Source organism: Prionailurus viverrinus, chromosome X (assembly GCF_022837055.1).
Source record: "Prionailurus viverrinus isolate Anna chromosome X, UM_Priviv_1.0, whole genome shotgun sequence".
Classification (NCBI taxonomy): domain Eukaryota; kingdom Metazoa; phylum Chordata; class Mammalia; order Carnivora; family Felidae; genus Prionailurus; species Prionailurus viverrinus.
The window spans coordinates 44281514-44297762 of NC_062579.1; the positions used below are offsets into that span (position 1 = coordinate 44281514).

The following is a 16249-nucleotide window of genomic DNA, read 5'->3' on the forward strand; positions in this document are numbered from 1 at the left end:
TTTAATGTTTTGATAACTATATTTTAATATAATTGGTTTCCTTTATAATCTTAGATTTTATTTTATGCATTTAAAAACATTAATCTGGGAAAGGATATATTGACTTCACCAGATTGTCAGATGGGCTCCAAGCACAGAAAAAGTGATCTGTCACTTATTATACTCAATTTTGGACTTCAGTCTCAAGGCTAAATCTCAGGGTTCATTTAGAGGTCTTGGTTTGTTGGACTCCAGACTGGAGTTCCAAATGTGGGGATTTCTAGAAGACCTACTGTGATATTGTCATTTTTTATAAGAAATATATATTTGGTCCTTGACCCTGTTCCTGGCACAGAACTCCTAAAATCTTTGTAATTTCCTAAGTGATTAGAATGGTAAAAGGTATCTTTTGATATGTTAGTGAGGTGACTTTTGAAAAGCCCCTAGGTAACAAAGGATGGGGGCTGGTTGTCTCTAGAGCCAAACCTGCGATTGGAAGGTTCTGACTTTCAATCCACCCCTTGACCTCCTGGGAGGGGAGAGGGGCTGGAGGTTGTGTTCAATCACCAACGGTATTGCAGACGCTGCTGCTTCCCCAGAGATACCTACACCACCCATCCATTGTCAACCCCACCATGTTCTTTGACATTGTCATGGATGGTGTGCCCTTGGGCCCTGTCTCCTTCAGGGTAAGGGACCTGGAAACCAAGACGTGACATAAAGCTGTTTTAACAGATGGGAGCTGTTTGTAGACAAATTTCCAAAGACAGCAGAATACTTTCATGCTCTGAGCACTGGGGAGAAAATATTTGGTTATAAAGCTTCCTGCTTTTACAGGATTATTCCAGGATTTATGTGCCAGGGTAGCAACTTCACATACCATAATGACACTGGTGGCAAGTCTATCTATGGGGAGAAATTTGATGATGAGAATTTCATCCTGAATCATACAGGTCCTGGCACCTTGTCCATGGCAAATGTTGGACCCAACATGAACGGTTCCTAGTTTTCATCTGCATGGCCAAGACTGACTGGCTGGATGGCAAGCATGTGGTCTTTGGCAAGGTGAAAGAGGGCATGAATATTCTAGAGCCATGGAGCACTTGGGGTCCAGGAATGGCAAGACCAGCAAGAAGATCACCATTGCTGACTGTGGACAAATCTAATAAATTTGACCTGTGTTTTATCTTAACTACCAAACCATTCCTTTTATAGCTCAGGAGAGCACACTTTCACGCCCATCTGCTCGAAATATCCTATAACCTTTGTGCTCTATGGGTTCCATATTCGCCTTACTCCCCTCCAAGTCTAGCTGGATTGCAGAGTTAAGTTTATGATTATGAAATAAAAACTAAACAACAAAAAATCACCAATTTCCAACGATCTAATCAATCATGCTTATGTAATGAAGCCTCCATTAAAAATCCTGTTGGAGAGCTTCTGGGTTGATGATCACATGGAGATTCACAGAGAGCATAGAAGCTCCTTGCTCCTTCCCACACACCTTGCACTATGCAACTCTTCCATCTGGCTGTTCCTGAATTATATCCTTTTATAACAAACTGATAATCTAAACTTAAAAAAAATATTTTATTTTATTATTTTATTTTATTATTATTATTTTTAAAAATATTTATTTATTTTTGGGAGAGCAGAGAGCGGGGGAGGGACAGAGAGATCGGGAGACACAGAATCCAAAGCAGGCTCCAGGGTCTGAGCTGTCAGCACAGAACCCAATGTGGGGCTGGAACTCACAAACCGTGAGATCATGACCTGAGCTGAAGTTGGATGATCAACTGACTGAGCCACCCAGGCTCCCCTATTTTATTATTTTTGAGAGAGAGAAAGAGAGAGAGAGAGCGTGCGTGAGTGAACAAGGGGCAGAGAGAGAAAATTCCACGAGGGGCAGAGAGAGAAGGAGAGAGAGGGAGAGAGAATCTTGAAGTGGGGCTCGCGTTCACTTGAAGTGGGGCTTGAGCTCACCTGATGTGGGGCTCAAACTCACGAACTGTGGGACCATGACCTGAGCTGAAATTGGACCTTTAACCGACTGAGCCACCCAGGTGCCCAAATCTAAATTTTTTGTAAAGGTTATTTATTTATTTACTTTTAAGTAATATTTACACCCAGTGTGGGGCTCCAACTCATGACCCCGAGATCAAGAGTTGCATGCTCTTTGGACTGAGACAGCCAGGTGTCCCTAAACTGATAATCTAGTAAGTAAAATGTTCCTCTGAGTTCTGTGAGCTGCTCTAGCAAAGTAATTGAACCTGAGGAGGGGGTTGTACCCTCCTGTATAAAGCCATTTGGTCAGAAGTACTGGTGACAATCTGGACTTGTGATTGGCATAGGACATGGCGGGGGCAGTTTTGTAAGACTGAACCCTTAACCTGTGGGATCAGAGGGTATTTCCAGGTAGGTAGTATAAGAAGTGAGTTGAATTGGAGGACACACAGCTGATGTCAGAGAATTGCTTGGTGGTGTGGGAAAAAACCCCACAATACACAGGAAGTGATGACCAGAATCTTAACTACTCTCTCCATGTACAGTTGAGGCCTTAGACCCTGGAAACTCATGCAGAGGTGCTTAATCTCAGTATCTTCATTTGGGCTTCTTTGAACTCAGTTTAAGTTGTTGAGTCTGTTGGAATGAGTTTCTGTAGCTCCATAGGAGCTTTCACCTCCTGAAGTTATCAGTTTGGGAATGCTCGTGGTTATCATTACACACCATGTTGTTTCCTGCCTCTGTGTCTTTGTATATACATTCTTTCCTCAGCATGAAAGTCTCCTTCTTCTTCTCCTCCTCCCCCTCCTCCTCCTCCTCTTTCTTCTTCTTCTTCTTCTTCCTCCTCCTCCTCCTCCTCCTCCTTTGGTAACACATTCCACAATCTCATGCACACAAATACCGCACCACCTGACAAAATTCCATTTAAACTCTTAAGAATTAGCTCAAGCATCATCTCTGACATCTTGATCCCTGAAGCTGGATCAGGGGCCCCCTCTGCTGGACTCTCATGAGCCTCTGTGCTCCCTTCTCTAACATTGCAGAGATGGATTTATCATAGAACTAACAAAACTTAAGCCTCAGCATCCCATACTTCGACAGGTCACTTCTGAGTCTCTGGTTAATGAGCATTGTCAATTTGAGGAGATTTGAAGATTTATCACTACACAAGAACAGTTAAAATATCCTGAAATTTTACAGCTCACATGTAAAAGAAACTAGATAGAGGTTTCTATCTGACAACAATCTGAAAATTTACATTACTAATAAGTTGCGAAGTTGAAACTTTTCCAAACTACCAATAACAAATTTTTTTCATCAACTGAATGACATTGAATTCAACTGAATTTTTTGTTTTTTCTCTAGAAAATGTTATTATAAAATAAATCATATTTATTTAGAAGAGGATATCAAGGAGCCTGTAGTGAAAGACAATTAGTGTAGAGGTGAATCAGACAATTATTAAACTTTTTTTTTATCTTTTTGGATTTGAGGGTGTTTATGGTATTTGTCAGTTTTAAAGTTTTTTTTTTTTGCGATTTGGGAGCACCTGGATGATTCAATCAGTTGAGCATCCAGCTCTTGATTTTGGCTCAGGTCATGATCCCAGGGTTGTGGGAGTGTGGAGCCTGCTTGGGATTCTCTCTCTCTCTTTCTTTCTTTCTCTCTCTCTTTCTCTCTCTCTCTCCTCCCTCATCTCTCTAAAAAATAGTGTAATTTGCAAAATTTGTGGTTTCTTTTATAATACAAAGCAATGCTTTCATACCTAATTTGTACTATTTCTCTTAAAGAGTTTGTGAAATTCTATCTGCTACAGGCCCTTCAAAACCTAGATTAACCCAGAGTACTGATCATTATCTGGGGTCCTTGGTCAATCTTGCACGACAGACTGTAAACTCCTTAGGCATCTGATCAAACCCCATGACTCAGTAGCAGTCAGCACAGGGCCAGGCACAGAAGTGTCATTGCTGTTTGTTTACATGGTCTAGTCCAAAGTTTGCAACCCTTACTGTGAGAGGGAATCATCTATACTACTTTCTTTTTTTAAGTTTATTTATTTTGAGAGAGACAGAGATAGTGTGAGTGGAGGAGGGGCAGAGAGAGAGAGAGGGAGAGAGAGAGAATCCCAAGAAGGCTCCACGCTGTCAGCGCAGAGCCTGATGTGGGGCTCGAACTCATGAAACTGTGAGAGCATGACATGAGCTGAAACCAAGAATTGGATGCTCAACTGATTGAGCCACCCAGGTGCCCCTATACTACTTCTCTAAAAACAGCTTTATTGAGATATTATTTATATATCATAAGTTTCACCCATTTAAAGTGTAAAATTCAATGGCTTTTTAGTATATTTACAGCATTGTGCAACTGTATTAGTTTGCTTGGGCCGCCATAATGAAATACCAGAGACTGATGGCTTTAACAACAAAAATTTATTTTCTCAAAATTCTAGTTCAAGATGTCAGCAGATTTGGTTTCTTCTGAGGCCTTTGTCTTTGGCTTGCAGATATCTACCTTCTGTGTTCACACAGTCATCTCTCTGTGCATCTTTGTCTCCCTCTTTGCCCTAATTTACTCTTATTTTTAAAAAAATTTTAGATGTTTATTTATTTTTGAGAGACAGAGAGAGACAGAGTGCAAGTGGAGGAGGAGCAGAGAGAGAGGGAGACACAGAATCCAAAGCAGGCTCCAGGCTCCAAGCTGTCAGCTGTCAGCTGTCAGCTGTCTCTCTTTAGTCAATCTACCTAAACATTTGTCAATTTTGTTGATCTTTTCAAATGACTGACTTTTGTTTCACTGATTTTCTCTATTGTTTTTCTATTTTCGATTCCATGTGTCTTCCATCCAGTCTTTGTTATTTCCTTCCTTCTGCTTGCTTTGGGATTACTTCTTTTTCCAGTTTCCTAAGATGAAAAGTTAGGTTATTAACTTGAATTTTTTAAAGTTTTATTTATTTATTTTGAGAGAGAGAGAGAGAGCATGAGCAGGGGATGGGCAGCCAGAGGGGGAGAGAGAGAGAATCTCAAGCAGTCTCCGCGCCAGCAGCACAGAGCCCGATGTGCGGCTGGATCCCACTAACTGTAGATCATTATCTCAGCTGAAATCAGGAGTTGGACACTTAACCAACTGAGCCACCCAGGTGCCCCATTGAGATCTTTTTTTTAAAGCTTACTTAATTGGCACAAAAACAGACACATAGACCAATGGAATAGAATAGAAACCCCAGAATTAGACCCACAAACGTATGGCCAACTCATCTTTGACAAAGCAGGAAAGAACATCCAATGGAAAAAAGACAGCCTCTTTAACAAATGGTGCTGGGAGAACTGGACAGCAACATGCAGAAGGTTGAAACTAGACCACTTTCTCACACCATTCACAAAAATAAACTCAAAATGGATAAAGGGCCTAAATGTGAGACAGGAAACCATCAAAACCTTAGAGGAGAAAGCAGGAAAAGACCTCTCTGACCTCAGCCGTAGCAATCTCTTACTCGACACATCCCCAAAGGCAAGGGAATTAAAAGCAAAAGTGAATTACTGGGACCTTATGAAGATAAAAAAGCTTCTGCACAGCAAAGGAAACAACCAACAAAACTAAAAGGCAACCAACGGAATGGGAAAAGATATTCGCAAATGACATATCGGACAAAGGGCTAGTATCCAAAATCTATCAAGAGCTCACCAAACTCCACGCCCGAAAAACAAATAACCCAGTGAAGAAATGGGCAGAAAACATGAATAGACACTTCTCTAAAGAAGACATCCGGATGGCCAACAGGCACATGAAAAGATGTTCAGCGTCGCTCCTTATCAGGGAAATACAAATCAAAACCACACTCAGGTATCACCTCACGCCAGTCAGAGTGGCCAAAATGAACAAATCAGGAGACTATAGATGCTGGAGAGGATGTGGAGAAACGGGAACCCTCTTGCACTGTTGGTGGGAATGCAAATTGGTGCAGCCGCTCTGGAAAGCAGTGTGGAGGTTCCTCAGAAAATTAAAAATAGACCTACCCTATGACCCAGCAATAGCACTGCTAGGAATTTATCCAAGGGATACAGGAGTACTGATGCATAGGGCCACTTGTACCCCAATGTTCATAGCAGCACTCTCAACAATAGCCAAATTATGGAAAGAGCCTAAATGTCCATCAACTGATGAATGGATAAAGAAATTGTGGTTAATATACACAATGGAATATTACGTGGCAATGAGAAAAAATGAAATATGGCCTTTTGTAGCAACGTGGATGGAACTGGAGAGTGTGATGCTAAGTGAAATAAGCCATACAGAGAAAGACAGATACCATATGGTTTCACTCTTATGTGGATCCTGAGAAACTTAACAGGAACCCATGGGGGAGGGGAAGGAAAAAAAAAAAAGAGGTTAGAATGGGAGAGAGCCAAAGCATAAGAGACTGTTAAAAACTGAGAACAAACTGAGGGTTGATGGGGGGTGGGAGGGAGGAGAGGTGGGTGATGGGTATTGAGGAGGGCACCTTTTGGGATGAGCACTGGGTGTTGTATGGAAACCAATTTGTCAATAAATTTCATAAAAAAAAAAATAAAGTTTACTTATTAATTTTGAGAGAGAGAGAGAGAGAGAGAGAGAGAGAGAGAGAGAAAGTGAGCACAGGGGAGGCAGAGAGAGAGGGAGGGAGAGAATCCCAAGCAGTCTCCATGCTTTCAGTGCAGAGCCTGATGTGGGGCTCTTGAACTCATGAACCATGAGATCATGACCTGAATCAAATCAAGAGCTGCTTGCTTAACTGACTGAGTCACCCAGGCCCCTAGATCCTTCTTTTATAATATTGGTGTCTATAGCTATAAAATTCCCTTTAAGCATTGCTTTAGGTGCATTTAATAAATTTTGGTGTGCTGTGTTCTTGTTTTCATTCATTTCAAGATGTTTTCTAATTTCCCTCATAATTTTTTTCTTTGACCCATTTGTTATTTAGAAGTGTGTTAATCTCCACCTATTTGTGTATTTCACAAATTTCTTCGTTACTTGTTTCTAATTTCACTCCATTGTGGTGGGAGGACAAACTTTGCATGATTTCAATCCTTTTAAGTCTATTGAGGCCTGCTTTATGACTTAGCATATGGTGTGTCCTCGAGAATCTTCCATGTGCACTTCTGAAAAATGCATATTCTGCTGTTGTTGAGTGTTTTTTTTGTTTTGTTTTGTTTTGTTTTACACAGATTTCAAGGCTATGCTCTCTGAGGTTGATTCCTCTGTACCAAGGCCTGCGATCCGTATCTTTAAAAAGTTCCCCACGTCTTTCAAGAACCCATGGCCCTTCTCGTCCTCCACTCCTGGCTTCCTATGATTTATTACACATGAGTAACTGCAGTGGTGTCATCCATTATTCTGAAAGCCTTTTCTATTGCTCTGGTCTTGCTGCCAAGTCAGCGAAAGGCAAATCTGCGTTCTCCGACTCGGCTTTCAGCTCCTTCGGCCTGGGCCCTACTGCGCAGCGATTGGGCCTTCTGGGTATCACGTGGTCTGAAGCCTGATGATGGCCGGAGCGGGGGAAGATTCTCGAGCACTTTTCGGGGCTGGCGTCCGCGCGGCGCTGGAGGCCTGGCCGGCTTTGCAGGTATGTGGGGCCGTGGCTGGGATAAAGTTTAGGGTCTGGGGCAGAACAAGAGTTGGCTGGACAGTGCGCCTGAGGCTCCACTGGGCCGCATAAGCGGCCAGCCCTACGCCACCCTAGGCCGGCTTCCAGGTTGACATAGTGAGCTTGGGCCTGTGTTCGCAGATCGCCGTGGAGAATGGCTTCGGGGGCGTGCACAGCCAGGAGAAGGCCGAGTGGCTGGGGGGTGCAGTGGAGGAGTACTTCTTCCGCAACGGTGAGTGAATGTGAGCCGCTGCGACCTGTTTGTGGGGGGCGTGGGGAGGAGGAGGCGGGTCCTGGAGAGGCCGCAGCACTTCCTCTTGAACAGTTGTGGGATGGTACCAAAGGTCGAGGTGGATTGAATACAGGCTTTGGAGACAGAATCTTGACTTGAGATGCCTTACGGGCTGTGCTGTTGACCCGTGGTATCACTCTGGACAAGTTGTTTTACTTGAGACTCAGTTTCCTAATTCCTAAAATGGGTATAAAAGTATCCACCCCAGCGCTATCCAATAAAAATACAGTGTGAATCACATGTCATTTAAGATTTTCCGGCAGCCACTGTAACAAAGTGAAAAGAAGCAGATGAAGTTAATGTTACTGAATTCTATATATCCGAAATATTTCAACGTGTCATCAGTATAAAACATTATTAATGAGGTATTTTACATCCCCTTTTAGTATTAAGTTTTCAAAATCTGGTAGGTATTTTACACTTTTAGCACATCTCAACTTGGCCTACCCACATTTCAAGTGCTCAGTAGGTATATTTGGTTATTTGGACAGCAAATATCTACCTTTGATGGGTCTTGAATTGAAGGTCATGTAAAAATAAGGGACTCTGTAGAGGGCCTTTTGCACATTAGGATTTTTACAAAATTCTTTATTCAGGTTTTTCATCTTGGAGATGACATCAGGCAGAGTCCTCTCAAGAAAGTTTACCATCTAGTAATGGATCCATTTAAGTAAACAGGCATTTATACACAGGGTGATGTTCTAATAAAGAGGAGCTCAGGGTGCTTGGGTAGCATGAGACTGAGGAGGAGGCTTTTTTTGGAGATTGTTAGGGGAGGTAGTGATTGGGCTGAGTCTTAAAGGGATGAACCGGAGTTTAACTAGGTGGGGGAGGCAAAGAGAGCAACACACAAATAAGTCTGTGGTATGAGAAGATTATATATTTGGGAAGTGGCAGGGAGCTCAGTATTAGAGTAAGAGTGTGTGTGCACTTGTGGGTATAAGAAGGGGAGGAGTGGTAGAGAATGAAGCAAGGGGGTTGGGCGGCCCCAGGGAAAGGATAAGACATGGAAGACCCTACATTCCTTTGGTTTTGTGTGTTAGGCCAGTGTTTGCCAGAATGCATGCTATGGAAGAATAGTTCCATTACATGTTCAGTGAAGAAAAAGCTTTTCCAGTCAAATTATGTGAGAAAAGCTCTTTTCTTCAGCTCCTCTTTAGGAGTTACAATAATCATTAACGTAATAAAGGCTTGGATAAAGATAAGAACCACAAAAAAAAGCTTGTTTACCTTATTTCCCCGTTAGCTTTCTATGGGTAGCTTTCTTTAAAAACCAGCAGGACAGGGGCGCCTGGGTGGCGCCGTCAGTTAAGCGTCCGACTTCAGCCAGGTCACGATCTCGCGGTCCGTGAGTTCGAGCCCCGCGTCGGGCTCTGGGCTGATGGCTCGGAGCCTGGAGCCTGTTTCCGATTCTGTGACTCCCTCTCTCTCTGCCCCTCCCCCGTTCATGCTCTGTCTCTCTCTGTCCCAAAAATAAACGTTGAAAAAAAAATTTATATAAAAAAAAAAACCAGCAGGACAGTCACTTCTCAGAAGCAGGATATGAAACACTGAAGTAGGTGATAAAAATTCGTGGGAAGTTTCTAGGGTGAGTAATAGGATTTGTTGGCTGGAAAGTTCAGAAAATAATCAGGTGGAGCATGGACTAGAGAGGGAAAGACTGATGAGAAGGTTATTTCTGTCTAGAAAATGATGAGGTCTGAGCCAGGGCAGGGGCAATAGTAATGGAAAAGAAGGGGTGGATTAGGGCCTTGGAGATTGTTTGAGTGTGGAGAGGGAGAGAAAAGGAGGCAGGTTTCTGGTTTGAGTCGCTGGGTGGATTAGGTGCCTTTCATGGAATAGAGGAACCTTGGAGGATGAGAAGTAGGTTTGGAGGGTAAGGTGATGAGTCTGGCTTTGGATATGGAGGGCCTGAGGCATCTGTAAAACAAGTAGAGAGAAAGCTTTGGGGGATATTAGATTAGAGTGGTAGGAAAAGTCAAGGGAGTGAATGAACTCTGCCAGAGGAAAGAGAGAGTGAGGAGCTTTGTGGAAGACTATTGAATACTTCTCTAATTCCGAAAAAGAAGAACATGGGCTCCAAAGGTAACTGAAGCCTAGAGGGGAGGGATTAGCCAAAATCACACAGTAGGATGTTGATGTGAAGGCTGTGATGATTTCATCATTGGAAGTACTTACCATCCATTTCCTCTTACTATCCCCTTGGTCTGTGGCCCTCACTGTCAGTGGAACCACAGTTGTGAAGGCTCTCTATATTTTGAAAACTTCAGCCCTTGAGTGATGGAAATTAACATGTATTATCGGTCTCCCATATGCTAGGCATTATTTAGGTGACTCCTCATAACACACCTCTAAGAAGGCCACTATTTGCCCCACTTTGTAGATGAGAAGACAGAGGTACAGAGACAAGTAACTTGCTTAAGATCACAGAGAGGAGGCCTGTTAAAATAGGTCAGATGAAAGAGGGTCAGTGTGGTTGGGATGCTGTTTGGTAGGACGCAGGAGTTTGGAAATTAGGTATTTATATTTAGTGTTTGTTTTTAAATTTTTTTAGTGTTTATTTTTAAGAGACAGAGAGAGATAGAGCATGAGCAGGGGAGGAGCAGAGGGAGAGGGAGACACAGAATCCAAAGCAGGCTCCAGGCTCTGAGCTGTCAGCACAGAGCCCAACGAGGGGCTCAAACTCAACAGACCATGATATCATGACCTGAGCCGAAGTTGGACCAACTGAGCCACCCAGGCGCCCCTGGTGGTTGTTTTAAATCATGTTAAAACTTGGAGTACAGAGCACTTCAGTGAATAAAAGTCTCACTGTTTGGACCTTTACCCACCAATCAGATATGGACCTAAGAAGTAGGTATTGAATAGTAGTGGGCAGGAGTGATTGATTCAGTTGGCTGGTCTTTCCTTTCCTACTCAGCTGACTTGGAGCTAGATGAGGTGGAAGACTTCCTCGGGGAGCTCATGACGAACGAATTTGATACCGTTGTGGAGGATGGGAGTCTGCCCCAGGTGAGCATATCATGGACACAACTACCATTTTCCTACCTGGTCTTTCTTCTCCCTGTTTTTAGGCCAAGACTCTTGGCTCTAACCAATACTTTCTGGAGTCCTGAAGAAGAACCTTCTGTGACTCCCTTTTGCCTAAAGGAAAAAGTCTAGTCTTTCAGGTCTTTCCAAACACTGCCCCTTCTCTTTTATTTCTCTCCATACATCATTCTCATCCAGGTCTGTTCTTCACCCCCATCCCAAGGGCAAGTCAGGCCAGGTATATTTCCACCCCTGCATTACTGCCCATTAATTCCTGCTGGGATGGACTTCCCTTTTACCTCTCCCATCTTTCAAACCCAGTTCTAGTATCTTCCTTGCTAGAAAGCCTTCCTTCCATTATTCAGGCCCTTACCTGAGCCCTTCATATATGGTTCCTTCATTAGTGAACTCCTGGGGGAAGAATGCCCTGTTCTTTTCTGGAAAATTCCAAGCCCCTCCCTACTCCTGTTGCAAACATGGGCTGGTTGTATTGTAGGTTCTTTAAAAATCCAAGCTGATTGAATGTTTTCTTGGTAGGTGAGCCAGCAGCTACAGACCATGTTCCACCACTTCCAGAGGGGTGATGGGGCTGCTCTGAAGGAGATGGCCTCCCACATCACCCAAAGAAAGTGCAAGGTCAGAGCCACTGCAGTTACAACAGCCAGAGAGACGGATGAGGATGACGCGGACAGCGTGGAGGAGATGGAGGTGAAGGGGGTGCCCTTTGGGTTGGGAGATGTGATGTCTTTAGTTTTCTGGGAAATCAGTTAGTTTCACAGGAAAATGATGGGGGTGGGGTTGTATTATCCAGAGAGGCCAGGGAACTTTCCTAAGGTCACACAGCCAATCCTGGCAAAGCTGGGAGAGCCTGGGTCTCCAGTGGCCACAGCCAGGAGGTGTATTTAGCTCTCTCCTATATTTCTCCTCCAGGTCACAGCTATGAATGATGGGGCAGCTACAGATGGGGTTTGCCTCCAGCCTGAATCCTCTGGTCCAGACTCCCAGACTATTAAAGAAGAGGATATAGTGGAGGATGGCTGGACCATTGTCCGGAGAAAGAAATGAGTAGGGCTGGAAATGGTTTGGGCCCTTGCTTGCTAGTTGTTTTGACACTTGTTTGTAGGGGTTTGGGGGAGGGTTGTGGACTTCTGGACTGGTTGCCCCATCTCCACCCTCTCCCAGTTCCCCTGTCCAGTTTCCTCTAGTGGAAGAAGAGCTTTAGGGTCCTTGCTCTTGAGGTAGTGGGACCTGGTTCATCACACTCCCTTGGGCCTTAAGTTACTGGCTGCACGATGAGGCCTGGTTTGCTAGCACATTCCTGGGTACAGTCAGTATGAAGAGGGAGGGATGAGTGGGTGTGGGTGTTACTGGAGGAGAAACTAAATACTGGTTGACAATAGCCAGGTGGATTTGTGAAGGAGAGGACCAGTACTCCTGCTGGGTCAGGAGTGGTGAGATAAATGTGCAGACCAGAAGCGAGATGAGGTGAAGACGTGAACGAAAATAGCTATGGTACTTCTCCCTCTTTTCCCTCTGTTCCCCACCCCCATAACACAGAACAATTCTGTACCCCTGCCCAGAAATTGGAACCTCCCAGGAACACTCCCTTCCTGCAGCCCAGCCTCCAGCCCTGGGTTCCTTCAGGAAGTCTAAGATTTGGGGTAGGTGGTGAGTTTGGGGGACCTGGGCTTTGTTTTCTGTCTCCTCCAGCCTCTTTCCATACTCTTCTCCAAGTCCAGAGATGAGGCTTAAAACCTCAATAAATAGTACCTTATTGTTTAATCTGTGGCTTGACCTGTGAATAGCCTTGGAATCAGCCTTATAGGAGCTGGGCCTCAAAGCTCAGCAAGGGAGAGGTTTCTGGGCCCACCCTAGCAGCCTGTTACTTTGAACAAACAGTTGGACAAATGGAGCACAGCAGCACTCTGAAAGTTTCCGTAAGCCCGAAATAAACTGTATTTTTTTAAAAAAACAAAACAAAGAGTATCCATTGTTCTCCCCCCATTCCCGTCCTGCCCTGTGGCCCTGCCATGGGTCTGGACGATAAAATACTGGGTAGCCTTGGGGCCGGGTAGAAGCTGTAAGCCATGGGAAAGGCAGGAGGGGTCTTGTCACCACCCCATGTAACATATGTGTGAAGATACTAGCTGAGGGGGCACGGGTGGGCCAGGGCCGTGGGGTCAGTGGCAGAGCTGGCACTTGAATCCAGATCTCCTGCCTCCAGTGCTTTGGGGGGAATTGGGTGGAGGCAGGATCTGTAGGGTGTTGAGGGGATGAGGGAAAAACGGCCTAATTCAAGGGGGTCTAGCAACAGCTCCCACCCTCCCTGGGGACAGGGATTTAAAAAAAATTAACATCACTGTAGGAATTATTTTTTAAAAGCCCATGTTTTGTGAAAAGAATTAAAAAACCCAAGACCCAGCACTGGGGATTGAAAGTGCCCATGATGGGAGTTCAAGTATTGACTGAGCTGGGAGGGGGGGGCCTGGGGCCCCCAACTGGACATGGGCAGTTAGAGTGTGGGGGAGGGGGCCCCAGTTCCCTCCAAACCCTCTAGGTCTTGTCTCGGGTCTGGGGAGCTTCAGAGGGTTCAGCAGTGGCTCCTGAAGCTGCCACCGGTGCCTCCTCCATCTCCTTGTCCTCAGACAGTGTGGGCCCTGGGCAGAACGTGTCCCCACGGCCTGCCCGACCAAGCACTGCCATCCAGCGCCGCTGAAGCTCCTCTGTCTCGGGGCTGAAGTACCAGCTCAGGTGGCTCTGGGTGATCTTGAAGACGTGCCTTCGGTCAGGCCGCTCCCCTGCCTCAGGAGGCCCCACCTCAAAGCCAATGAGGGGCAAGCTGCGCTGGGCTTTCACATCCTAGGGAACAGGACAGAGCTGAGATCACCTTGGGGCTGGGCTTCTCACTAGTTTTGTATCTGCTGAACCCCTCTTTTCCTTCCCCTGCTCAGGAACCTTCCATGGCTCCAATGACAGCAACAGAAAAATGTCAACTGAGGCTAGCATGCAGGCTGGATCAAATACCTGTTTCCCCCCACAACCAAAACCAGCTGGGGTAGTCTCTTTAGCATATACCAGATAATGTTTGCAGGCCTTCATCTAGACTATTGCCTCCATCTGCATGTTCTTCCCCATTCCAAACTGGACCTAGAAGTGCCTAGCCTCCACTCTGACTTCCTCCAGGAAGCTAGCCTCGCCACTCACCCCACTTTTCCCTACACATGTTGGCCCACAATCGCTCCTTGTCTCTAGTTGGTCTTTTTCTCACAAGGGTAGGGGTTCTGATTTTCCCTTAGGCTCACCCAATCCCCCAAGGCCAAGGAGAGGTCAAGGACTGAAGGGGAAGAGAAGCATCCTGGTTTTGCCAGGTGGCTGAAAGGACCTGAAGGAATAGGATGCACACCTGAGGGGCTCCATAGATGTACAGCACCAAGGGTTCGTTCTCAGGGACCACGAACCATGCCTTGTGCCAGCCTTTCCCACCTTTCTCCATGTAGTGTAGGAAGCTGCAGATGACGCTGTTCTCCGCAGCCACTGAGGCCTGTTTCTGTGGCCAGAGACATGGGGGACATCAGTGTTGATAGAAGGCCTGGACTGGCTCCTCATGGCTTTGACACCCCCTCAGCATGGGGACTGATAAAGCTGAAGCTCAGATGGCAGGAGTGTTTTGCCCAGTGCCCCCCACCCCCAGTGAGTTAGAATCGAGATGGAAAGCCAGGCCTTGTCTGCTGAACTCCCACCATGGCTGCTGCCTTTTAACAGTTGGTGGGAGGGAGGGAGGGAGGGGTGTACAACTCTCAGCAGGGGCACTAAATGCCAGTCAGGCATTCCTTCTTCCCTCGGTTCATTTATTTCTCAAGTCATTTACGCATTTTCACCTCACCTTTTTTTTTCATCTTTCATCATACATTCATTCCTCACATTTAACAAGAGGCAACTTAGCATTGTGGTGAAGGGGACTGGGGAGCTGGGTAAGGCAGTCTGGCTCAGGATCCCAGCTCTAGATGAAAATGTATCGACTTGGAAGGAGAGCATATAGGCATGTTGTAAGGATTGAGTTAATGCAAAGTGCTTGGAATAGTGCCTAGCATAGAGTAAGCATTCTTTAAGTGTTAAATACCTCAATTTGGTTAAAAAACAAAACCAAAAATGTGTGTATGTGCATGCTACAGCATAACTATTAACAATGGTAATCCAGTGGGTAGAAGGAATACGGTGTTTTTATTATTTTGTTTATATTGTCTAATTTTCTTCAGTGCACATATTCTACTTTATAATAAGAAAAGGTAATTTGTTCATTGAAAAACCATCCTAGCTCTGCCACTCACTGGCTGTGTAACTTGGGCAAATAACTCCCTGGGCCTCGGTTTCCTCATTTGCAACACATGGACAGTAATAGCATGGATAGATTGGTTGCTGTGAGGATTAAATATTTAAAGCACTTAAATAAAAGTTAGTTTTTCATTCATTCTTGCACTCATTTTACTCACTCCAAGCCTGTGTCACTTGCTTAGTGGATGCACAAGGCACCCTGGCATTTCAGAGATGCCTAGGCATCAGTCACACTGGGCGGGTGACTGGAGCCCATGTGGTCCAGTGTGGGGGTGTTAGTCAGGGACCTGGCTCTTACCTCCAGGATGGACCTCCGGCGCTGGGGTGTATGCTGGCTGCAGGCTGGGCTGCTCCCAGGAACCCCATGCAAGGCCACGTAGCAGTCAGTGCACACACGGTTGGAGCGGTTGTTGTCATAGATGAGACGGGCCCGGAACTCGGAGCACTTCCCACAAACCACCTGGGGTGGCAAGTGGGCAAAAACAGCCTGGTTCCCGCAGGTCTTTCCCTTCAGTGTACCAACTCCCACAGTGGACTCATAGCCTCCCCTAACTTGGAAGGTAACCCACTCAAAAGTGGGCCTTTGGACTGTCAGCCTGTCCCCTCCCTAGCTCTGCCCCTGTCTGCCAAAACTCACATGCCCGCAGGCCTTGCAGTGGTGCCTGCGTTTGGTGATGGAATTGAAGGGCTCCTGGCAGCGCATGCACATGGTGACTTCCTTTTCCCGGATGGGTGTAGGTGCCCGCTTCCCAAGATCCACGTTCTGGAGAGAAGGCCAGGTCCCAGGTCAGACACGACTACTCCCCAGCCCAGTCCAGCCAGCCCCTGCCCACTGCCCCAAGGCTTGGATCATCATTGGAGGCAGCAGATACATTCAGAAGACCTGCCTATGAATCCTTGCTTTGCCCCTACCTTACTGTGCTACTGAAGACAAGTCATTTTTACTTTCTGGGCCTAGGTTTTCCCAACAATTTCTCTGTGGCCATACCAAC

At 45.6% G+C, this 16249-nt stretch overlaps 2 protein-coding genes and 1 pseudogene across 3 annotated transcripts in view; 2 read left to right on the top strand and 1 right to left on the bottom strand.

The window, feature by feature from the left end:
* The first annotated feature begins 602 nt into the window (after positions 1–602).
* LOC125157396 (peptidyl-prolyl cis-trans isomerase A-like) lies at positions 603–1145 on the top strand (annotated as a pseudogene).
* A 6350-nt stretch (positions 1146–7495) lies between these two features.
* On the top strand, positions 7496–12707 carry TSR2 (TSR2 ribosome maturation factor). The gene is made up of 5 exons (XM_047844449.1): positions 7496–7582; positions 7745–7835; positions 10816–10907; positions 11463–11633; positions 11856–12707. Exons 1-5 carry the CDS (start codon positions 7499–7501, stop codon positions 11988–11990), a joined length of 573 nt encoding a protein of 190 aa, XP_047700405.1. The 5' UTR covers positions 7496–7498; the 3' UTR covers positions 11991–12707.
* A 150-nt stretch (positions 12708–12857) lies between these two features.
* FGD1 (FYVE, RhoGEF and PH domain containing 1) overlaps positions 12858–16249 on the bottom strand; it is a 44082-nt gene continuing 40690 nt past the window's right edge. Inside the window, exons 15-18 of one of the 2 annotated variants that reach the window (XM_047844447.1) lie at positions 15895–16020; positions 15556–15717; positions 14329–14472; positions 12858–13784 (exon numbers count right to left, since the gene is read on the bottom strand). In XM_047844447.1, the coding sequence (XP_047700403.1) occupies positions 13479–13784; positions 14329–14472; positions 15556–15717; positions 15895–16020 (738 nt within the window). In that variant the 3' untranslated portion in view covers positions 12858–13478. The remainder of the gene's footprint in view (positions 13785–14328; positions 14473–15555; positions 15718–15894; positions 16021–16249) is intronic. The other variant, XM_047844448.1, reaches the window with a different exon arrangement.